General features: G+C 44.2%; 1 protein-coding gene and 1 non-coding gene across 11 annotated transcripts; one reads left to right on the plus strand and one right to left on the minus strand.

The window, feature by feature from the left end:
- Window positions 1–2,222: 2,222 nt before the first annotated feature.
- Window positions 2,223–2,330, minus strand: LOC133055297 (U6 spliceosomal RNA). The gene has a single exon (XR_009692595.1). It is a non-coding gene; the product is annotated as a U6 spliceosomal RNA (small nuclear RNA).
- A 5,624-nt stretch (window positions 2,331–7,954) lies between these two features.
- Window positions 7,955–19,192, plus strand: ZNF175 (zinc finger protein 175). Of its 10 annotated transcripts, none has more exons than XM_061140014.1 (5): window positions 7,955–8,224; window positions 10,013–10,274; window positions 11,466–11,592; window positions 11,984–12,042; window positions 13,137–14,596. In XM_061140014.1, exons 1-5 carry the CDS (start codon window positions 8,217–8,219, stop codon window positions 13,281–13,283), a joined length of 603 nt encoding a protein of 200 aa, XP_060995997.1. In that variant the 5' UTR covers window positions 7,955–8,216; the 3' UTR covers window positions 13,284–14,596. The 10 variants fall into 10 exon arrangements, with proteins under 10 accessions (XP_060995997.1, XP_060995998.1, XP_060995999.1 ...); XM_061140015.1 differs by lacking the exon at window positions 13,137–14,596 and adding an exon at window positions 12,593–13,118 and having other exon boundaries at window positions 7,963–8,224; window positions 11,984–12,079; XM_061140016.1 differs by lacking the exon at window positions 13,137–14,596 and adding an exon at window positions 16,435–16,572 and having other exon boundaries at window positions 7,966–8,224.
- The last annotated feature ends 5,258 nt before the right edge of the window (window positions 19,193–24,450 follow it).

Below are 24,450 nucleotides of genomic sequence, written 5' to 3' on the forward strand. Positions count from 1 at the left end.
CATCCAATTTAAATTACAAAAAACACCCCCTTCACACACCTCACAGATCCTCCATCATTCATCCTGCAAATGACCTCAGCTGACCTCCTATCACTACCTCACAGAATTCCCATCACTCACTCTAGAGACGCACCCATTATTCAACTCTCAGATCTCTTTCCCCATTATTCTCCCTACAGAATTGTCACCATTTGCTGCAAACAGACATCCCATCAATGAGCCCACAAAAGCCCGCAGAAAACCACACTATATCACCTCAGCTTCCCTCAAGCGCCGCGTGGGTGACAAATCTGTGGCAACATCAGTGAAACCGTCTCTCTAGGCCACTTCCAGTTTGTGTCAGAGTCCCAGCTTGACCTCTCTGACCACCGTCTATCAAAACACATGTTCGCTAGCATTTCTGAAGGTACTCGCTGCCAGTAGTTATCATGGTGCACGACAGGGTTTCTCTATTTCCTTTGTTCACGTTTATTCAATAGTTTCATCAGGCAAACAACTTGATCCCACCCATTTGAACTAGTTATTGGAGGCTGCCATCTTCAAAATGTTATTTCCTACAGCCAGGGGAGGAGTTTGGAGTCTCACAGAGGATGCAGTCTTGGGGATTCTTTATTTAACTTCTATGTAGAGTATATCAAGAGAAATGCTGGGCTGGATGCATCATAAGCTGGAATCAAGATCACAGGAAGAAATATCAACAACCTCAGATATGCAGATGATACCACTCTAATGGCAGAAAGCCAAGAGGAACTAAAGAGCCTCCTGCTGAGGGTGAAAGAGGAGAGTGAAAAAGTTGGCTTAAAACTCAACATTCAAAAAATGTAGATCATGGCACCCATTCCCATCACTTCATGGCAAATAGATGGGGAAAAAATGGAAACAAAGAGAAACTTTATTTTCTTGGGCTCCAGAATCACTGTAGATGGGGACTGCAGCCATGAAATTAAAAGACACTTGCTCTTTGGAAGAAAAGCTATGACAAACCTAGACAGTGTATTAAAAAGCAAAGACATCACTTTGCCAACAAAGGTCCGTATAGTCAAAGCTGGTCGTTCCAGTAATCATGTATGGATGTGACAGTTGGACCATAAAGAACATCTAAGAATTGATGCTTTTGAACTGTGGTGTTGGAGAAGACTCTTGAGAGTCCTTTGGACTGCAAGGAGATCTAACCAGTCAACCCTAAAGGAAATCAGTCCTGAATATTCATTAGAAGGACTGATGCTGAAGCTGAAGCTCCAATACTTTGGCCACCTGATGTGAAGAGCCGACTCACTGGAAAAGACCCTGATGCTGGGAAAAGCTGAGGGTGGGAGGAGAAGGGGGCAACAGAGGATGAGATGGTTGGATGGAATCATCAACTCAATGAGTTTGCAAAAACTCCAGGAGACAGTGAAGGACAGGGAAGCCTGGCATGCTGCAGTCCACGGGGTTGCAAAGTTGTACATGAATTAGCAACTGAACAATAACAACAGTGAGGAAAATACAGTTACTTGGGAAAATGCCAGCAAGTCCAGTTGGGCAGAATTTTCAGGTGATTTTTCCATCATCAGAAGCGTAACCTAGAAAAGTGGACAATAGTGGCCATAAAGTCACAATGAGGCAGATTTCAGGAAATGGAGAGTGGGTCAGAGTGAGGATCTGAAGCAAAGAATCTGAAATGACCCTCCTCATTTATGATAACGTGAAGCATTTCAGGGTCATGGGAAGGATAGGAGTTAAAAAGGAACTGCAAGGAGCAGGAATAACACAAAAATAACATCGAAATAACTCAGATCTACAAATTGATGATTGCACAAGGGAACACACTTCAGACTAAGGGAGAATGTGGATGCTTGGGAAGAGAAACAAGAATGAAAGATCTGGGATGAACCCCAAGATTGGTAAGGAGGCAGGAGATAAACAGACCCCAAGATGAGCAGCTGGAGTTTGTCTCCTGTGAATAGATACTCCAAAACCGTGGCACGCCTTCTGTCTTGGGAGAAGCTCAGAGGTGGGGTGCAGTCACTGCCAGAGAGGTTGCACAATGCAAAGAGAGGGGAAGAAATAAATACCCGGGATTTTACATTTTCTTCCTTGATGTATTTTTTAAAGAGAAAACAGGATGGTTTAACTTGTAGAGCCTAGTTATTTGTTCTTGATTACAGCATTCAACATGTAAACTCAAGTCACCTCTTGGTACAGAAACGGCCCTTTTCTACTTTCTTGGGACAGTTAATCCAAAATATATGGAACGTTTCATGAATTTGTGTGTGATTCTTGCACGGGGCCATGCTAATGTTCTCTGTATCATTCCAATTTTAATATCCATGCTGCTGAATCATGAGCACTTCTTCCTTGATTTTAATCTCCAGCATTTGATTAACTGAACCTAGTGGGAGGCTAGCTAATAAAGATATCTGGAAAATGTAGCCTGTAGGGGTAAATCCCATTAGGTCAGAGCAGTGTAGGGGAGGGACCAGGACACTAGCCAAGGACTGATCTGTACATCCACCCATCCTCTCCCATGGGTTCAGTTCAGGAGACCAGACATGAAACTGGACAGAGGTTGTTTCTGGCTGAGAAAAGTCAGCAAGTATGACCTGATGCGCAGAAGTGAGCTGTGGTGAGAGAAGTGCCTAGGAGACAGAGACTCTGTCCCTCTGAGCTTCTGTGTTCTGCCTCTCACCATGGCCAGAAGAGAGAGTGTTTCAGTCCACAAACCCAACCATGCAACTCTTGCTGTTCAGTGGCTTAGTCATGTCCAACTCTTTGCGACCCCATGGCCAGTGGCACGCCAGGCTTCCCTGTCCTTCAATATTTCCTGGAATTTTTGCAAACTCATGTTTATTGAGTTGGTGATGCCATCCAACCATCTCATCCTCTGTCGTCCCCTTCTCCTCCTGCCTTCAGTTGTTCCCAATGAGTCAGCTCTTCACATCAGGTGGCCAAAGTATTGGAGCTTCAGCTTCAGCATCAGTCCTTCCAATGAATATTTAGGGTTGATTTCCTTTAGGATTGACTGGTTGGATCTTCTTGCAGGAACTCTCAAGAGTCTTCTCCAACACCACAGTTCTAAAGTCTCAATTCTTCGGTGCTCAGCCTTGTTTACAGTCCAAAGCTCACATCTGTACATGACTACTGGAAAAACCATAGCTTTGACTACAGCTCCTCCAGGACCCTCCAATTCTGTGGAGAATTGTAAAATGAGGTTATGGGCTAGGACTACGGAGAATTCACCCTGGGGAAGACAGACAAGGCCAGCCTCCCTTGTGATTTGGGGGCTTAGGTGTAGATCATCTGAGGAAGAGCTTGCTCACCTAGATTCAGATGATCCACAGGTGAATATAAAGGCCCCAAGAGGATCCCTTTAAGCAGAGTCAAACCCAGGGGCTATAAAACGCCTTGCTCTATAGATATAATAGTCATCTGAGCAAGAAGAGAGAATGAAATTTAAGAAACAACTGTGTCGAGAAGTGGCCTTGGAATTTCAAGGCATAGACAATAATCCTAAAAGGCAAAAGGAAAGGGGTGGGTATGGAAGTGTGGAGGGCAGAGGTGAACAGAGGAAACCTTGGCAAGATTACATGTAAATATAAATTCAATTAAATATAAACATAAATATAATTGTGTTTGTGTGCATATGTGTATACATTATAATACATACATCATCAATCTAAATAAACCTAGGAAGCAATGATCGAGCAGAAAGCACTTATTTGGGATCAAAGACTTGCAATTTGGGGCACACAAATTCAGGGAGCAACCAAACCGTGTCCCACATGGGAGTTAAAGTCAGGGGGTTTTAAAAGCAAAGAAGGGAGATTTGAATTACAAAGAATTTTCACTAGAGTTGGAGGCAGGATCTAGTGTTGGCTGAACATGCTTGAATGCTAAGGCTATAACCAGAGGGTGGAAAAAGTTCGTTGCTATGACAAGTCGCAGGTGTTCTTGCAGAGTTCTTGAAATATCTGTGGTTTGGCCTAGTTGATAAGTTCAAGCTTCCACCTGGTGGGGATGTGTGTAAGATCCACCCCCTTAATGGCCTCCTAGCTCCATTAAGGAAAAAAATACCCTTGACATAAGTGACTCCATTTTATTTCACATTTCACAACATCATATATATTCTCAGAGTTGGAAATGCCAGAGTGATAAGCAAATAGTTAAAAGCTTTAAAGCTTTAAAGACATAAGTTCAACTTTATTTATATAAGTAAACAAATTTATTTATACATTTAAATTTATTTTTTTATATTTATATGAACTATATTTATACAGCTCAACTATATAAAACAAAAAAAAATTTACCTTGGATAGCAAATCCAAGGTAAATGAAATCAGAAGACAAGGACAAGCCAGGAGAATATATTCATAATCCCACTATAGACTAATGATTGTAGTCTCTATATAAAAGAATTTATGCAAATTTTTAAGAAAAGAAATATACACTAATAATGATGAGACACTGAATGGCAGAATGGCAGAAAAGATTGTTGTTGCTCAGTCATGTCCGACTCTTTGTGATCCCATGAACTACAGTATGCCAGGCTTTTCTGTTCTTCACTATCTCCCAAAGTTTAGTCATACTCATGTCCATTGAGTCAGTGATGCCACCCAACTATCTCACCCTCTGTCATCGCCTTCTCCTCCTCCCCTCAATCTTTCCCAGCATCAGGGTCTTTTCCAATGAATAGGCTCTTCATATCAGGTGGCCAAAGTATTGGAACTTCAGCTTCAGCATCAGTCCTTCCAATGAATGTTCAGGGTTGGCAGAACAGATTCGAATGGAAAGTAGTAATCATTATGAAACCTACTTAGAAATACTTCACTTTCATGTCTATAATGAGAAATTCTAGTTAAAACTATAATGGGTACATTTTTCACTGGTAAGATAGAAAGATCCAAATCAGTGCTAATGTACACTGCTGTTGAGGTTGGAGAGAAGCAGAGATGAATCACATTATAGGGGATGGTGATACAAATTGGCACAACCTCCTGGAGAGTCATTTGGCCATACTGTATCTATCAACACTGGTAATGTATGTGCCCTCTGACTAAGGAATTCAAATTCACACAGACATTTTAGCAGACAGGCATACCTTGGGGATAGTTCAGATTCACAATAGAGCAAATACCTCAATAAAGTGAAGCAAACAATATTTTTTTTAATTTTCCGATGCATAAAAGTTATGTTTACAGTATATTTTTACATTACGCGGTCCAGTGACCGTGCAATAGCAATATGTCTCTTAAAAAAAACTGTACAGGGCATCGCTGGTGGCATGGTGGTAAAGAATCTTCCTGCCAATGCAGGAAATGTGGGTTCTATCCCTAGTCCAGAGAAGACCCCACATGTCACAGAGCAACTAAGCCTGAGCACTGTAACTACTATATCTGTGCTCTAGAGCCTGGCAGCTGCAATTACTAAGCCCATGTGCCACAACTACTTAAGTCCACACACCAAGAGGCCATGCTCTGCAACAAGAGAAGCCATTGCAACGAGAGAAGCCCAAACACCATGATGAGAGAGTAGCCCTTGCTCATCTCAACACCTCAAGGGCTGTTGCTGCACTCCTGGCAGCAACAAAGACCCAGTAGTGTCAAAAATAAATGAAAATAAATATTTTTTAATGTACAAAGCTTAATTCAAAAATACTTTTTTGCTAAAATATGCTAACCATCGTCTGAGCCTTCGGAGAGTTGTAATCTTTTTAGTAGTAACATCAAAGATCACTATCACAGATCACCATGAAAATATAATAATAAAAAATTTGAAATACTGCAAGAAATACCAAAATGTGACACAGAGACATGAAGTGAGCAAATGCTGTTGGGGAAATGGTGCTAACAGACTTGCTCTACACTGGGCTGTCCCAAATCTTCAGTTCAGTTCAGTTCAGTCGCTCAGTTGTGTCCGACTCGTTGTGACCCCATGAACTGCAGCACGCCAGGCCTCCCTGTCCATCACCAACTCCTGGAGTCCACCCAAACCCATGTCCATCAAGTCGGTGATGCCATCCAACCATCTCATCCTCTGTCGTCCCTTTCCCCTCCTGCCCTCAATCTTTCCCAGCATCAGGGTCTTTTCCAATGAGTCAGCTCTTCGCATCAAGTGGCCAAAGTATTGGAGTTTCAGCTTCAACATCACTCCTTCCAATGAACATTCAGGACTGATTTCCTTTAGGGTGGACTGGTTGGATCTCCTTGCAGTCCAAGGGACTCTCAAGAGTCTTCTCCAACACCACAGTTCAAAAGAATCAATTCTTCTGTGCTCAGCTTTCTTTTCTTTTATTTAGTTCTTAAATTTAAAAAAATTTTAGAAAAAAAATTTAGTGTCATAAGGAAGGAATAGGTGACATAAGATAGGCTTTTCATGATCACATATCCTCCAGACAGCAGGCATACAGGAAAGGTGACCTGGTCCTCTTATCCACAGAGCAGAGCCTCCGAATACTTAACCAAGGTCTGTGTTGTCATTCACCTTGCATCCTTGATTCTATGCACTGTGCAGTTTTCTACAAATAAATCAAATTTCTGCTTAAATTGGTTGCTCATGACTTCTGTTGTTTACCACCAAGATACTGCATGCAGCCGATACAGTCTGATGGGCCTTAAGACGGTGTCCGTCGACAATCAGGGTGATGCAGCGAACCGGTGCTGCTCTGGCTGTTTGCCGGGCCGGTCCTGGGTCATTCCAGGATGTTCAGGAAACTCCTGAAGGCCCACCATCTTCTCTTTGGCCCCTACAGCCATCAGCTTGCCTCACACTGACCGGGCGCGAACCCCGGAGAGCAAGAGCCTCCCGCCCACCTGCCGCACTGGGGGAAGGAGACAGCAAGAGGGGCTTTGGGGCCACAGAGCGCAAGGCCGGGGGCGGGGAGGACTAAGCCGGCTGCATGGTGCTGGGTCTCAACTTTCTTTATAGTCCAACTCTCATATCCATACATGACCCCTGGATAAACCATAGCCTTGACTAGATGGACCTTTGTTGGCAAAGTAATGTCTCTGCTTTTTAATATGCTGTCTAGGTTGGTCATAACTTTCCTTCCAAGGAGTAAGCATCTTTTAATTTCATGGCTGCAATCACCATCTGCAGTGATTTTGGAGCCCAGAAAAATAAAGTCAGCCACTGTTTCCCCCTCTATTTGCCATGAAGTGATGGGACTGGATGCCATAATCTTAGTTTTCTGAATGTTGAGCTTTAAGCTAACTTTTTCACTCTCCTTCCAGTTTCATCAAGAGGCTCTTTAGTTCTTCACTTTCTGCCATAAGGGTGGTATCATCTGCATATCTGAGGTTATTGATATTTCTCCTGGCAATCTTGATTCCAGCTTGTGCTTCCTCCAGCCCAGAGGTTCTCATGATGTACTCTGCATATAAGTTAAATAAGTAGGGTGACAATATACAGCCTTGACGTATTCCTTTTCCTATTTGGAACCAGTCTGTTGTTCCATGTCCAGTTCTAACTGTTGCTTCCTGACATGCATACAGATTTATTAGGAGGCAGGTCAGGTGGTCTGGTATTTCCATCTCTTTGAAAAAAGCAGGGTGGAGGGTGCAATATCTGTGAGGCACAAATGAAGTCAAGAACAGTAAAATGAGAAATGCCTTAGTCCTCTCAAAAATCATCTAACTTCACGAAAGATTCTTTAACGGCTCTCATTACTAACGAAATCACGAAGCTTTTCGCAGTTCTCTGCCAAGTTCTGCACCTTTGGGCTCCCAATAGATCTCTGCCTCTCTGGACAGTCTTGACAGGGAAGAAGAGGCCAGATAGTGAGAATGGGGCTTTAAATCAGTGTGAAAAGTACAGAGAAAGGATATTTTTCAGAATATGCAATTCTATTTTTCTCCTAGGACTATATCTACACACGTATTTAATTGGTCCCTCACCAATGGGAAACAACACCAAGACTTCTATGAAGATTGCCCAGTGCGTTCCCTGGCTGTACGGAGTGGAGTCTTTGAAAATGGCGCCCTCCTTAATATAATCCTTCTGGGCGCGGCCATGTTGTTCTCCCGATACAGTCCCTGAAGGAAAATGAACCGCGGAATAGACCGACGGACTTGATGCGCCATGATAACTATTGGCAGACAGTGGCTTCCAAGGTGGTAGTGAGCATGAGCAACGTTCAAACACAGCCTCCCAAATCCTGACAGGAATTCGAGTCGGAAGTGGCCCAGAGCGGCCATTTCGCTTCTGTTGTCAACTCCTCTAACCTGTGAATCGCCTGTGGGATGCTGAGGTGATTTGGAACATTAGCAGTGGGGAATCTGCGGGGTCGATGAGGGGGAATCCGCTTGGTGTGAGTGATGTTGGGAATTGGGGTCCGAGTTTTGGGGGTCTGTGGAATGAGTGATTTCGGGTCTGCGGAGTGAGTGGTGGGGTTCTTAGTGATGGGAGCTATAGGGTAAGTGGGGTTTTCTAATTTAATGCTTGGCTCGTTGATTTTCGCTCTTTCTTGCGTTATTTCTGTATGTATAGAAGTATTTTTGTAACTTGAATTCCAAGTGTACATTAATATCAAATTTTATATTGTCTGCCCATGAAATTTGTTTATATAATAGTGAACATGGGTCTTAAGAGGGCTTTGGTATGGTACTGGGAACCATTTGGGGATGTGATCCACTGCTTGGGGGACTGTAGGAGGCAATGACTGACTGGGAGCAGGAGCTTTGAGGGTCACATTGTAACACACTCAAGGGAGACAGTGATTGAGGGAGGATCTGTGAAATCAGTAAAGTGTTTGGGATGCCAAGGGCAGCATTTGGGAACCAGCTGATGGGAGACCTAGTGGGCCAGTGATGGAGGTTTGTGAAGCTGACTGATTTGCTTTCTGGGCAGTGAGTGTTGTCCTTTGGAAATGAATGAGTGGGTCAGTGTTGGTCTCAACTTGGCTTTCTGTGGACATGGTTAAGGATAAGTGCTTGAGTGTTGAGCAAATCAATGATAGTTTCCTCCTGGGATGCATTATTTGCAACCGTATGTTGGAGGTTATCTAATGGTGATTGGGAGTCCTAGTACATGTCTGCAGGTTTTCCAAGTGAAGGTGGGGTTCCATACATTGAATTTGAGTTTTGTCAGAAAAGGTTGAGCTGTCTGTATTATGGATGGGCACTGAAATGTCCAGAACCTCAGTTCCAGACATGGGCTACTTGAAGCCTAAACTCTCTGAAGGCAACAGGAAGTGTAAATGGTGTTTCTGGAAACTGACTACGTAGAAGACCACCCGGAACAGTGGCAACTGTGTGCAGTTTAAAGTGAGGCAGGCCTGGGCCGCCTCAGAATCCCTCAGCTTCCCTTTGGAGACTAAGTGACCTTAAGGCAATCTAGGTAACAGCAGTCAGCTTCAGTTTTCCTAATCCATGAAATGGGTATGAAAGTGAAAGTTGCTCAGTCTGACTCTTTGAGACCCCATGAACTATATAGTCCATGGAATTCTCTAGGCCAGAATACTGGAGTGGGTAGCCTTTCCCTTCTCCAGGGGATCTTTCAACCCAGGAATCAAACCAGGGTCTCCTGCATTGCAGGCAGATTCTTTACCAACTGAGCTATCAGGGAAGTCCTCAAATGAGTATAATAATGATATTTAGCTGACAGGGTGGTGTGAGAATTACTCAAGGTATCTGATACCTGACTCAGCAACTTGCTGATTTTTATTCAGCAAGTAATAAATAAAATAATTTTATTTTTTATTGTTTATCATTTGCCAGGTTCTGAGGACTTGACAAACCTCATCTCATGGAAGTTTCTCAATGCCTATGATAAATACCTTCCTTTTCATTTTGGAAACTGCCACTAAAATAATATCTTTCTCTTTTCGTAGTTAAAAAGGTGTGTCAGAGCTGCAATTAAATCTTCATGAACTTTAGTCCAAATCTCTTCATCTTTTCTTATTTTTTACCCCAATAGATAGATTCCTGAGTTTTGTTTACCCTCATGTTGTGAACACAGTGACTTTCACCTAGTGGCCCTCAGAAATTCCTGTGGAGTGGATATTAAATGAGTAACGATGTGGTTACTGCCTTTCCAGGATTTCCAGTGTCCCTCCAGAGCCCCTGGGTCAGGCCACATCACGGAGACTGCAGGATCTCCCTATACAGCTCAGGGTGACTCTTCCCAGCAGCTCTGACTGGAGCCTTCTGATGCCCACCCAGCTGCAGGCTCCTGGGAAGAGTGGAGTTGTCAGCAAAAGAGACCAAGAATTGAAGCCCAGAAGGGACATGCTTGCTGAAGCAAATCTGCCCCAAAGGCCCCAGTTCTTGGGTTCAGAGGAGCAGGATGGATCGTGTGAGGTAAGCAGGAGCCTTCCCCACCCCAGTGGCAGTTCTCTGGAACTTGAGGGCAGACACAGGAAGCAGCAGACTCCGGGCTCCCTGCATCCAATCTGGATTCTCCTGCAGAGAGCAGAGCACTGATAGCTAACGTTTCCTCATCCACAGGCACTGTCTTGTAGAGGAAGCTGAACTGACCGATGCAGGAGGATGTGTAGGAGAAGAGGGTTGGCCCTGGGGAAAAAGAAGAAGAAAAGGTAGCTGGCAGCCACAGGCCAGGAAATGCTGACTCCTTCCTGCTCAGCACAGGCATCCTTCACGCATATGTTCATCCTCCATCCACTGCTGGGTCTTTGCATTGTTTCAGCTGATCCCCACCTGACTCCTCACTGGAGATTGGCTGGTTTCTCCTCTGTCCTCAGAATTTACAGTCACAGGATACCAGAGCAAGAACTGGCTTTTAAGGACTGTGAGGTTTTTCCTCTTTTAAAAGATAAAATAAAAGCACCCAGGAATAATGCAGATATTAATATTTGATATTTTGAAATGAGGAAGCAGTGTTCGTGGTTATACTCTTCTTGAAATTCTAAGTTGTTCTGTGTATTTCATGACCTTTTGTGTGTTTTTAAAATAAAATTGACCCACTCTAAGGACCTCATTTTAACTTTGTTACCACTTTAAATACTGTGTATCTCCAAATACAGGCACATTTTGAGGTTCTGGGGGTTAGGATTTCAGCATATGAATGAGTGTGGAGGCGGGGGGGGGGGGGCGGTGTCACAATTCAGCCCATAATAGTGACAAACACTGCCTTGTTGAAAAATGTATTTCATTTTGTGTTGGAGTTGGCTGAATTTTAAGAGCACTTCATGTACAGTTAAGGTGTTAAGATGCATGATATTGGGTTGGCCAAAAAGTTTGTTCAGGAACATATAGAAACCATAGACTTTTTGGCCAACCTAATCCTTATTAGCTTTTCTCTTATTTTAATATTAAATAAGATATTAATATCTTATATTATTAAGATATTAAATAAGATAGATAAGACAATAAAAATATTGTTTTCTTGCCCTGATTCTGATTTCATACAATATGAAACAGGTAGTTAGTGGGAAGCCATATATATCATGGTGAAGTAATTAAAAACACACCCTTGTATATAAGTTCACCAATGATGACTAATTCTTAATGAGCTGGGGTATGTTGTTATAGGGGTTAGTGTCTTTTGAGGATGTGACCATGGACTTCAGCAGGGAGGAGTGGCAGCAACTGGACCCTGCGCAGAGACACCTGTATCAGGATGTGATGCTGGAGATCTACAGCCACTTTTTCTCCGTGGGTGAGCATACCTGACCTAGGACTCTTGGACGGGCCTCCATGAGATGTCCTTCCTTCTTGTGGCATGTAGTGTGACATCTGAAGAATGTAATCAGTTTGTCCTGGGCTTGTCCCAAATTGTTCATTCCTCTTGGGCATCTTTGAATGTTACTTTGTTCCTAATGAAAGATGTGTCAATGCAAGAAAGCTTCACTGAATGGCCTCTGAAGCCCAATGTACATCTGCGCGCTAAGTCACTTCAGTTGTGTCCGACACTTTTCAACCCCATGGACTGTAGCCCATCAGGCTCCTTTGTCCTTGGGATTCTCCAGGCAGAATACTGGAGTGGGTTGCCATGCCCTTCTCTGAAGCCCAATACCACATCCTAATGCAATATCCTTTCTTATTCACAGGGTATCACATTCCCAACCCAGAGATCATTTTTAGGATTGAAGAAGGAAAGGAGCCATGGGTGAGAGAAACTGAACTCCCATGTCAGAGGTATCATGGTGAGTGACTGTCAAGTCATGTAGATCCATGAGGGGCCATTATTCAACCTACCACACTTATCCATTCCCCCCAATGGTGGACACATGTTAGCTCCTACTCCTTAAAACAAATGCTGCCATACATTATTTTGTAAATGTTCTGTGAAGTGAAGTCGCTCAGTCATGTCCGACTCTGTGACCCCGTGGACTATAGCCCACTGTGCTCTTCCGTCCATGGGATTCTCCAGGCAAGAATACTGGAGTGGGTTGCCATTTCCTTCTCCAGGGGATCTTCCTGACCCAGGGATCGAACCTGGGTCTCCCGTATTGCAGGCAGACGCTTTGACCTCTGAGCCACCAGGGAAGCCCCAAATGAGAAAATGAAAGTCAGTCAGTCCTGTCCAATTCTTTGCCACCCCATGGTCTATACAGTCCATGGGATTCTCCAGGTCAGAATACTGGAGTGGGCAGCCTTTCCCTTCTCCATGGGATCTTCCCAACCCAGGGATCAAACCCAGGTCTCTCACATTGTAGGCAGATTCTTTACCAGCGGAATGTTCCGTAGAGGCCAACATAAGAATTTCTCAGAGATGAATAGTCAAGAGGGATTGCCTGATCACTGGTTATGACTACACTTAATCTGGCTAAGTAAATCATTTTTACATCTTGCTTGCCAACATATATAATATTTATCAAATTTCTTATTTATGGCCCATATTATGATAAAGCTGTTTTCATTTTTCTAGGAATACAGCATTTCATCATATCTGTTATCTGATTGGATTTTCCATCTGTATGTTGCTTTTGTCATCTCATTTTATCCCTTTGTGGAATTTCCTGAAGGCCTTTTTATTTGTCCTCTGAACTCATTTTTTTTCTGCACTAAATCCTTCTTCTTTATCCCTAATTGTGGTGCCTCCAACTTGGGCCCCTGTACTTCCCTCTGGTCATCCCTTCATAGAGGAGTTACTTTGAAGGACCCTTCTATTCTCAACACCTAAGCCTAAAATTTTTTTTTCCTGATGATCCCTTATCAGTGCCTCCAGTCCCCATGCCTAAACCATGTTCTCTTATTTAGCTTCATGGTGGACAGTTCCTGTGGGATGTCTCATTTCCTTTGAGGAAATCAGAAATTGGAATCATTATGCACAGCAGACTGGAGAAGCCCATGGACAGAGGAGTCTGGCGGGCCACAGTCCATGCGGTCAGAAAGAGTCGGGCATGACTGAGCGATTAACACTACTACTATGCGTATCAAAGGTGGTGGAGGAATAGGACCAGGAGACCACTTTCTCCCCTACAAATTCATCGAAAGAACATTAGAACACTGAGCAAACTCCACAAAACAACTTCTGATCGCTAGCAGAGGACATCAGGCGCCCAGAAAAGCAGCCCATTGTCTTCGAAAGGAGGTAGAAAAAATATAAAAGATAAAAAGAGAGGCAAAAGAGCTAGGGACGGAGACCCATCCCGGGAAGGGAATCGTAATAGAGGAAGTTTCCAAACACCAGGAAACTACTACTATGCATATCAGAAATTCTTCTCGCCTTACACATTTTGTCCAGAAGATTCTTCTGTTTCTTGGCTCTCCCATCTTGGTCTTCTAACTTGTTATTTTAGAAATTCTACTATATTTTCTTTTTAAAAGCAGTTTAGTTGACTCTTTTTCTTAATTCCAGGGGTATCACCATAAACCAGCTATTTTCTCATGCTTGGGTTATTTTGTTCCTAATGGGATTTGTGGATTCCCAGTCATCATGAGTTCAGTCAAGATGACATTGATAAATTACCCCAAAGATTGATTTCTTTTTCTCAGATTTTTTTTTTTTAATTCATCTGTATTTGTTACAACTTTTTAAAGCACAATGTGATTTGAGCACTACATTTCCATTCACAAAACTTGCTCCAAGTTACTTTTCCAGCGGCTTTACAACATGCCTAAGCAGGCTTATAAGTTTGCTACTCTAAACAATATTTTTCTTTGGAAAACAAGCCCTATGTATGGACAGCGAATCCAATCAAGTTGGCTCAGCTTAACACACTAACTTCTAGAGGCCTGGCACATGCAGTCATAACTACAGGGGATGGAAGTTTTAAAAAGTATATCCCAGAAGATGAAAACTTGCTTTAACAAGTGTTTCTTTTAAACATCACGGTATATACTTCAGAACACTTCAGTGACAGAAAATTTTGGTCTACTAAAGAATCTGCTTGATAGCTAAACACTTCAGACCACAAAGTTAACACAGGTTACATACACCTGTGTTAACTTTGTGTTCCTAATGGGATTTGTGGATTCCCAGTCATCATGAGTTCAGTCAAGATGACATTGATAAATTACCCCAAAGATTGATTTCTTTTTCTCAGATTTTAATGCTATATATATAAATATTAAAAATAGTACGATAATAAGTAAAATTATTACTAAATTATTACTAAAAATAGTAAAAATAAAGAGCATTCTCATTTTTTTAAAAAAGTGATAGATGACTGAGGTTTGGGAACAGGACAAGGGTCTGGGATAGTTTATCCAAGTGACTGAAAGAGAAAAGAAAACAAGACGTGATGGTCTTAACCATACTCAGTGTTTAAATCTCTGATAGAATAAAGGAATAGTAAAATTCAGCCACCTTTTTTTAAAGACTGTTGTGTCTTATGTTCTTAGTAGTAAACTAGATGATCAGTAACTCCTGTTCTTAACCAAAAAATGGTATGTTGAGTAGCATTAAGCTGAAAGTTATAACAAAGAGACCAAGATCCAGTATAATAATTTCCAGAATAATTTCCCCCTATAAACCACTTATAAAAGTCAGGTCAGCAGGAAGCCTTACGTTTTGTATTCATTCAGGTGTTAAAGTTTTTCTCTTGTCATTGTAGTATCATCTGTTATGATGCTGTCAATCTTCGGGATTGAGTGCATTGCAACCAAAGCCAGGTTCTCCTAGGCAGAAAAGGGGTGGAGGGTACTGAGAAGCTGTGATGTATTACTCTGGCTAGAAGCAGTGCATAATGTTGTATGCCCATTCCATCAGCAAAAACAGCCTCACCGTCACATATCACTGCAAAGGAAATTGTGAGTCATTATGTGGCTTGGCTGCCATGTGCCTGGCCACAGTTAACCTCTGTGGAAGAGGGTGAAACAGATTCTAGGGGACAGCATGCTTGTCCAGTCTTCCAGTTTATCCTTCTTGGGATATGTACACTGCTAAGTTCAGGGAAATTGTGAGTTTGAGTATAGGTATTCTTTCACTGCTTGGCCATGTCAGGATTGATGCTTTAATAGTCTATCAGAGGATATCTAGGGCTGAATGATTTTGGTATTGTTTCCAATGAGTAGGAGGAAGGTGGGAGATTAATCACAATGTAGATCTTTAACAAAAACTTATACAGATGGTCCCTGACTTGTGATGGTTCAATTTACGATTTTTCAACTTTACAGTGTTGTGAAAGTCATACACATTTAGTACAAACTATACTTTGAATTGTAAATTTTGATCTTTTCCCAGGCTAGTGATATACGGTACTATACTCTCGTGATGCCAGGCTCCCAGTCCGCCATATGATCATAAAGGGAAACAACCAATACACTTACTACCCTTCTGTACCCAGATAACCACTCTATTTTTCACCTTCAGTACAGTATTGGATAAATTTCGTGAAATATTCAACACTTTATTATAAAATAGGTCTTTTGTTAGATGCTTTTGCTGAACCTTAGGGTAACATAAGTCTTCTAAGCACATTTAAAGTAGGCTGGGTTAAGCTTTGTTCAGTAGGTTAGGTGTATTCAGTTCACTTCTGATTTATGATATTTTAAACTTACGATGGACTTACCAGGACATAACCCCATTGTAAGTCGAGAGAGCTCTGCACTCTGAACCCCTCCTTCAAGCTGTGGCTATGCACAGATGCTGCCCTATGACACTCTTGTCTCTTTTATCCTGTAGTCATTCTACTAGGTCTGGGTATCTAGATCACCTGCATGAGTGGAGTCGGGTTGCTTTTGTTAAAATCTTAACTTTCTCCGTGGCTGAGCAAAGTGATTTTGGCTAATTATTTAACCATTCTATTTCCTTTGCTTCATGTAGAAAGCCAGGATAATAAGTAGTTACCTCCTGGGATTGTTGTGAGGATTGCATGAGCTTATGTGTGCATCACATAGAACATTGCCTAGCAAATGCTAAGTGCTATACAGACATGTGCTTGATGTATAGTAAGGGCTGTGTGACTGTTTTCTCTCATGATCACCTTCAGCACTACCACTGGTATATGACTCGGCAGTTTACCCATGCACAATCTCAGTCAGCTCCATGTGACTTCTCTTCTATCCTTTGCTAATTGTTCACTGTATCCATTTCATCTTGTTCTCCTTCTAGAAGGGGAGTTTGGGCTTGAAACCCCACAACGGGAGATTTCTGAAGCTTCATTTCACAATAAGATGATGGGTGGAGTCACAAGAGATGGTTCATGGTGTTCCATTTTAGAAGAACTGTGGGAACAAGCTGACCCAACAGAGGGAGATCTGAAAAATCAAAATAAACCTTCACATCAGGGAGTTTTCTTCAATAAGAAAACACTGAACACAGAGAGGGACTGTGACTACAAGGACCCTGGAAAAGTCATCCAGGCAAGGCCCCACCTTGCTTCTTCACAAAAGGAATCTCATAAACATTGCTCATTTGCAAAAAGGTTGAAGCCTAACCTAGAAGCAACTCATCAAAATCAAAGCAGTACCACAACACACCTTGATGATATGGTTGGATCTGGTCAGTCAGTCCCCCATAGCTCTTCCAGTGCCAGCTGCAAGAATACTCACACAGGAGAGAACTTCCGTGAAGGTGATACATGTACAAAAGCCTTCAGCCAGAAACAGTTACTCACACAACATCAAGTTCATACTCAGGAAAAACCAGATACGTGTACTGAATGTGGGAGGGACTTCACCCACAAGTCACACCTCCTTGAGCAACAGAGATTCCATAGTGTAGAAAATCTCCAGGAATGTAGTAAATGCGGGAAAGCCTTCACCTCACAACCAAAATTTGGGGTCTGTGTGATAGATCATATAGGTAACATACCATATATATGTAAGGAATGTGGAAAAGTCTTCATTCAGAGGCCAGAATTGGTTACACACCAGAAAACTCATACTAGAAAGAAGCCCCATAAATGCCATGAATGTGGAAAAACTTTCTTCCAGATGTTATCTCTCTTCAGACATCAGAGAACCCATACGAGAGAAAAACTCTATGAATGCAGTGAATGTGGGAAAGGCTTCTCCCAGAATTCAACTCTCAGTATACATCAGAAAATCCACACTGGTGAGCGACAGTATGTATGCAGTGAATGTGGGAAGGCCTTCACCCAGAAGTCAACACTCAGCTTGCACCAGAGAATCCATTCAGGGGAGAAGTCCTATGTGTGTATTGAATGTGGCCAGGCCTTTATCCAGAAGGCACACCTGATTGTACATCAGAGAAGTCACACTGGAGAGAAGCCTTATCAGTGTCACAGCTGCGGGAAATCCTTCATTTCCAAGTCACAACTTGATATACATCATCGAATCCACACTGGGGAGAAACCTTATGAATGCAGTGACTGTGGGAAGACCTTCACCCAAAAGTCACACCTCAACATACACCAGAAAATTCACACTGGAGAAAGACACCACGTGTGCAGTGAATGCGGGAAGGCCTTCAACCAGAAATCAATCCTCAGCATGCATCAGCGAATTCACACCGGAGAGAAGCCTTACAAATGCAGTGACTGTGGGAAGGCCTTTACTTCCAAGTCACAGTTCAGAGAGCATCAGCGGATCCACACGGGAGAGAAACCCTACGTATGCACTGCATGTGGGAAGGCTTTCAATGGTAGGTCAAATTTCCATAAACATCAGATGACTCACAATAGAGAGAGAACCTTTGCCTGTTACAAGTGTGGGAACACCTTCGTTGAGAAATCAGAGTTAATCACACATCAGAGAACGCATATTGGAGAGAAACCTTATGAATGCTGTGACTGCGGGAAATCCTTCAGTAGGAAACCACAACTCAAAGTGCATCAACGAATTCACACAGGAGAGAGACCTTATGTGTGTTCCAAGTGTGGGAAGAGCTTCAACAACAGATCAAATTTTAATAAACACCAGACAACTCACACCAGAGATAAATCTTACAAAAGCAGTTAACCTGTGCAAGGCTTTACCCAGAAGTCAATTCCTAGTATGCATAAACATCATAAACATCAGTGAAACTAACTGAATTTCTTGAAGAAGGAAAAACATGAGGCAGATATAATCATATATTATAGAATTCTTGTTTCAGAAAAGCTCTAGGGATGCACTGCATGTCTCCAAGTTACACATATTTTACATGAAGGAAATTACTCAGGAAAGAACTTTTAAGAATGAGTGGAAATGTCTATATTTGTACTAGCTTCATTAAAAGTTATAAAATTCATTTGAGGACAAAACCCTGACTAATACTTTGAGAAAAGAGTTTCTATAGAGTAAGACAGATTGTTACCAGATTATTTACAGGAAAATTTGTGGGAATTTATATTAATGATAACCCTGTTTAATGTGGAATATCATTATTTTTAGGCTGCCAGCAAACTAAATGATGACTTGGCACTATTATGTATATGTGTGTGTATCTGTATACTTATGTATGTATGTATATTTATATATGCAGGTCAGCATATATATATACACACACACACATATACTCAATTCTGTAGTTTCTGCTACAGAATTCACTGTGTAACCAGAGGTGTTGATTATATATTTTTAAAAAGAACCTAAAAATTGTTTAAACATTTACTCCCTATTGAATTTACATCCTGAGGTTGCTCAGTCAATAATTATTAATTTCTTTGTGTACACAGATGAATGTACTTTTTTGGGTAAATGCATAAGTGTGATTCTGATATTCATAGTGTAGTTTTTGTCTTCTTTCATGATTAGCTCAGCTCTACTCCCCCCTTTCCACCTCCACCATCTATGGTGAACCTTTTAGTATGAAGTCTTTTATATGTTTATACAGGCTCCTAATCATCTGTCAGGAGTCAGCAAACTGGCCATCAGCCACATCTGGTTGGCCACATGTTTTTTAAATAAAGTTTTATTGGAACACAGCCATGTTCATTTGTTTGTGTGATGTCTGTGGCTGCTTTTGTGGTCCAGTGGCAGAGCTGAGTAGTTGTGGCAAAGGCCATATGGCTTGCAAACTGAAAGTATTTACCCTCCGGCTCAGAGAGAAGTCTGCCAACACTTGTCATTCCCATACATTCCTAAGCGTACACCTCTATAGGTACTCTTCCCTCTTTGTTTTGTAAATATCGAATCATATCACATACCTCGTGCACTTGTTCTTTTCAGTCTACAACACAGCTGTTCAGTGACTGCATCAGTATTCTGTCAGTATGAGGACATGCTGTAATTTATTCAACTACCCTCATTTTTTTGTGTGGCCACACCCAGGACCTTAGTTCCCTGACTAGGGATCAAACCTGTATCCTCTGCATTGGGAACTCAGAGTCTTAACCGCTGGACTGCCAGGGAAGTCTCCATGTATTTTATTATTCTTTCCCACTCCCCCCGCCCCTTTTTTTTCTGCTATAGAAAAGAAGTAGAACAGCATAATTTGTAAGTAGACAGGCCCAGGAGCCAGGTTCCTGTGCATCGGTGCCTGCTCAGTCATGTCTGCCTCTTTGCAACCCCATGGACTGTAGCCCATCAGGCTCCTCTGTCCATGGGATTTCTCAAGCAAGAACACTGGAGTGGGTTGCCATTTCCTCCTCCAGGGGATCTTCCTGACCCAGGGCTCAAACCTGCATCTCCTGTGTCTCCCGCATTGGTAGGTAGATTCTTTTTTAATTTACTTATAATTTAAGGGGAACTGCTTTGCGATACTGTGTTGGTTTCTGCCATACATCAACATGAATCGGCTATAGGTATACATATGTCCATTCCCTCTTGAATCTCCCTCCCACCTCTCACCCCCTCCCACTGCTCTAGGTTGTCACAGAGCACCGGTTTGAGCTCCCGGAGTCATAGAGCAAATTCCCACTGGCTGTCTATTTTACATATGGTAATGAACATGTTTCCATGCTCTCTCTCCATGTTTCTCTCCATTTGTCCCACCCACCCCTGCCCCCACTGTGTCCACAAGTCTGCTTATGTCTGCATCTTCACTGCTGCCCTGCAAGTGGGTTCATCAGTACCATCTTTCTAGATTTCATACATATGCATTAATGTACGAAATTTGTTATTCTCTTCCTTACTTCACTCTGTGTAATAGGCTCTAGGTTCACCCACCTCATTAGAACGGACTCAAATGCATTCCTTTTTATGGATGAACAATGTTCCATTGTATATATGAACCACAGCTTTTCTTTATCCATTCATCTGTTGATAAACATCTAGGTCGCTCCCATGTCCTAACTATTTTAAATAGTGCTGCAATGAACATTAGGATACATGTATCTTTTTCAATTATGGTATTCTCAGCATATATGCCCAGTAGTGGGATTGTTGGGTCATGTGGTAGTTTCATTCCTAGTTTTTTGTATTTTTTTTTTAAGGAATCTCCATACTGTCTTCCATAGTGGCTGTATCAATTTACATTCGGGCAGGTGGATTCTTTACCACTAAGCTACCTGGGAAGCCCTTGGGTTCCTGTACTTGATTCCATATCAATCAAGCAAGATATTTATCTGCCCCCGGTTTTCAAAAGGTAGAGGACAGTAGTGCTACCCCACAAGTCTTTGTGAAAAATAAACAGGTGAATAAGCATTAAGCACTTTATATGGAAAGAACCAGAGGTGGTCAATTTGAGTGAGGCCCTGTGTGACCAAATGAATGGCAATGAAAGGATGGGGGTTAGGGATGGCAGAGAGAAGCCGGTAAAATAGTCTCCTTTAACAAGAAACCAGGTGGGAAGGTTGAGGGGCTGCCCTGCAGCCCTGGTCTCAGGGATTCTCTCCGGGCTCCAGACACCCCTCAGCCTGGGGGCTCCTGGGAGTAAGGGGCCGATGTCCACGGTGAGGTTGGTATAGAGGGGCCACAGCTCCTTGGAGAGCAGCCTGTATCCCAGCGAGTTTGCGGCATCATGCCACCACTTCCAGTGGATCTGGGCCAGAAGGCCGGGACTGGAGGGACTGAGCGGGCAGCCAGGCAAGCTGAGGGCTTGGGAACAGGCCCAGGACGGGCCACCCCCACCCCACACCCCGACTCTCCTCTGGGAGCTCTGCTTGCGGCTGGGGTCCTGCCCCTCCTCCAGCGTGTGGTAGCGGCCAAAGAGCAGATGAAGCCGTAAGAGGAGCATCCTGCCAAGCTGCAGCCTTACAGGGGAGAGGGCATGAGGCTAGATGCCTGTCTCCTTTGACAGGGTCCCCATCCACACCCGGCCCCTCAGGCCAGAGTGGCTTGTGTCTCCCGCAATCCAACACAGCTCACATTCCCACTCAGTCTCGGGCACCCCGTGGCCCCCGCACCATGGAGGGGCCTGCCGCCCCTGAGCGAGGCTCCCCACAGCAGCGCCCCCTACCTGGCAGTGACGTCACTGTCCTCCTGCTCCCAGCCCCAGTTGGTGCTGGGGAAGCCACTGATCCTCAGGTAGTGAATGGGGCACAGGGCAAACACCCCTCCACGGTAGCCTTGGTAGGGCAGCCTGCAGAGGCAGGGAGAGTTGGAAGCACAGGGCATTTCAGGCAACCGGCCGTGGCCCTTTGCTGGCCAGGAGCACAAGGTTTATTTCTGGGTTAGCCGTCCCCCACTCTCTCCCTTGGTAGCCTCTCCCCGACCCCTAGGATGTGCCCGTGCCTGATCTGGGGCAGCCCTGCCCCTTGAGATGACCCCTGACATAACCCTGGGAAATCCCCTGAGTCATCTGGGACCCCATCAGCGGTCCCTCCTGTTGTAAGTTCTCCTCTGACCTCTGTTACAACCTCTCTGCCTACCACTTTATTAAATGCATCCTGACTCCCCCACTGATAACTGATCCCACTCATTCGATACCCACATCCAGGAGGAAGGTTTTCCCCATCCACAAGGCCTTTCCCCAGGCCTCTTCATCCTCCCCATCCTCGGCCCCAGGGATCAGGGCCTGGACTGTACAGATGGGCAGGGCCTGGCCAAGAGTCCCCCCACAGGAGGTCCCCTCCCTCCACCTACTTGTAGTTGAACTTGTCGATGGCCATGGAACAGGGGCAGGGAAGATGTCGCAGATGTAGAGGTTGTGGTCATCCTCCGGGAGCAGGTTCACATCATGGAAAAAGACACAGTCCCAGTCCTCCTCCTGCATGGCCTCCCAGAACCCCACATTGCACAGCTTGCCCGGGTTGAAGGCGGTGTTGTTCACCTGGGGTGGACAGAGATACTCCCCACAGGTAGTGCTGTCCCTGCCACTTGCCAGGCCCATCCTCTCTCACCTTTCCAAGTGCCATTCTCCTGCCTAGAACCCCTTCTTATTCCCAGACTTGTCCAGGAAGGCTCAGTTCAAAGGTTACCTCCTCTAGGAAACTTTCCTTGAATCCCCACCCCCATCCTCGGCAGACTCAGCATCTTCAGTTTCTCAGCTCTCCCTTCTTGGCCATTTTCAAGGTTCTCAAAGATAATCACCTTCAAGGGGTCGTCTGAGGGAGGCAGAGGTAAGCAGACTGGGGACCACCTGTGTTTCTCTTTCTGCTCCTGCCAGACGAAGACTAGGTGTGATGCTCAGGATAAGATCTGCCTCTCCTCCTTGCCCTCCTCTATCATCATCTTCTTCATCACCATCTTAACCATAACCATCATCACTTGTCATTACCATGATATTCATCATCGGCATCACCACCATTATCACTATCACTATCTTCATTATCTTCAACATCATTAGCAGTCACCAAACCTCCATCATCATTATTACCAACATCATCATCGTGACCATCACCACCATCAAAACCATCACCACCACCATCATCATCACTGTCACTTATTAAGCACCTACTATGTGCCAGGCACTGGCCTCATTGCTTTACACTCATTACCTCAATGAACTTTTGACTCATGAGAAAACAGTAGCACAGAACGCAGATTCCCCAAGTCTATACATAGTCATACTGAGGAACAGTGCATTGAATGAATGGATGGATGGATGGAGAGATGAAGACTGGTCCCAACCTCAGACCACACAAGTAGTAATGGCCAAGGCCAAGATTCAAACAGGCATCTCACAGACCTCAGACCCAGCACTTTACTTTACCCCTTGGGTTGCTGCCCAATCCAACAAGCCTTGGTCTCAGAGACCCAGACTCAGTGGGATGAGCCCTTCCTTTAGTCAGCTACTCAAGCAGATCCCAGCCTAAGCCAGTCTAGACCAAACATATAGCCCTTGGTTCTGGTCTCCCCCAGTTCAAGTTCTTCTTGACTCATCAATCCTGCCCCCTGGATACTCTCTGGCGCAGACACTCTCAGCTCAGACACTGAAGACTCCAGCCCTGACTCTCCGAGGCCAGGCTCAGACCCCTCTGCCCTCTTGCTCCTGTGCCTCCTCATTCCTGCTGCAGCTGGCTCACCACGTAGACGGCACAGTGCAGTCGCTGGCACTGGAGGAAGGGGTGCAGGTGGGAGAGCAGGTGCTGGGCCTGCCCACAGTAGGGCATCACCCATGCCATGTGGGGTCACGCCCGGCAGGGACCTATCCCAGAAACCCCCGCTACCCAGGTGTACTGGGTTAAATCATGTCCCCCCACAAATTCACACCCACCTGGAACTTCAGTACATGATCTTGTTTGGAAATAGGGGTTTTGCAGATGTCACTGATTAAAATGCAGGAAGAAGGTGAGGCTGCAGCCGTGGTGGTTCTGGTAGAGGCATGCCCCCACCAGCAACTGCACCCCCAGAAATAACAGCAGCATCCCCCTCTGCTGTACCATTCTGCGGAGGAAAACAAAAGGTCATTCCTCCCATCTTGTAAACCCTTGACTTCAGCCCCGGGGGGCTCCGTCCCCGTCTCCTGCTCCCATCTTTCCCCACCTGGCTCTGCACACTGCACAGAGGGAGACCGAGAGAGAGACTTGCCGAGGCCACTCAAGGCCAGGCCACCTGCTCTGAGGACCTGCCAGGCACACGTCTCCAGCCTCACCACTCCTACCTTCTGGGCACACTGGACGCTGGCTGGGTGCTCCCCTGGCTAAGTGACTAATCTCTCTTGGGTTCGATGTCCTTGTCTGTAAAAAGGGGCTTATGGTTTGTTGTCTGAGGACCCGCGGTGTGCATAAATCAAGGGGTTGGACTGGACTCAGTATTTTCCCAGGACAGGGCCAGGTTCTCTCACATCTCCAGCATCCTGAAAGGAAGGGACCTGCTCCACTTACTCATTCTGGGTGAGGCCTCTCCCCTCTGCCACCAC

Source organism: Dama dama, chromosome 4, assembly GCF_033118175.1.
Source record: "Dama dama isolate Ldn47 chromosome 4, ASM3311817v1, whole genome shotgun sequence".
Lineage (NCBI taxonomy): Eukaryota > Metazoa > Chordata > Mammalia > Artiodactyla > Cervidae > Dama > Dama dama.

Coding starts and splice junctions, on each gene's coding strand:
- ZNF175 (XM_061140007.1), top strand. Junction 10,275..11,465: donor AGCAGGATGGATCGTGTGAG/GTAAGCAGGAGC, acceptor ATGTTGTTATAG/GGGTTAGTGTCTTTTGAGGA. Junction 11,593..11,983: donor CAGCCACTTTTTCTCCGTGG/GTGAGCATACCT, acceptor TCTTATTCACAG/GGTATCACATTCCCAACCCA.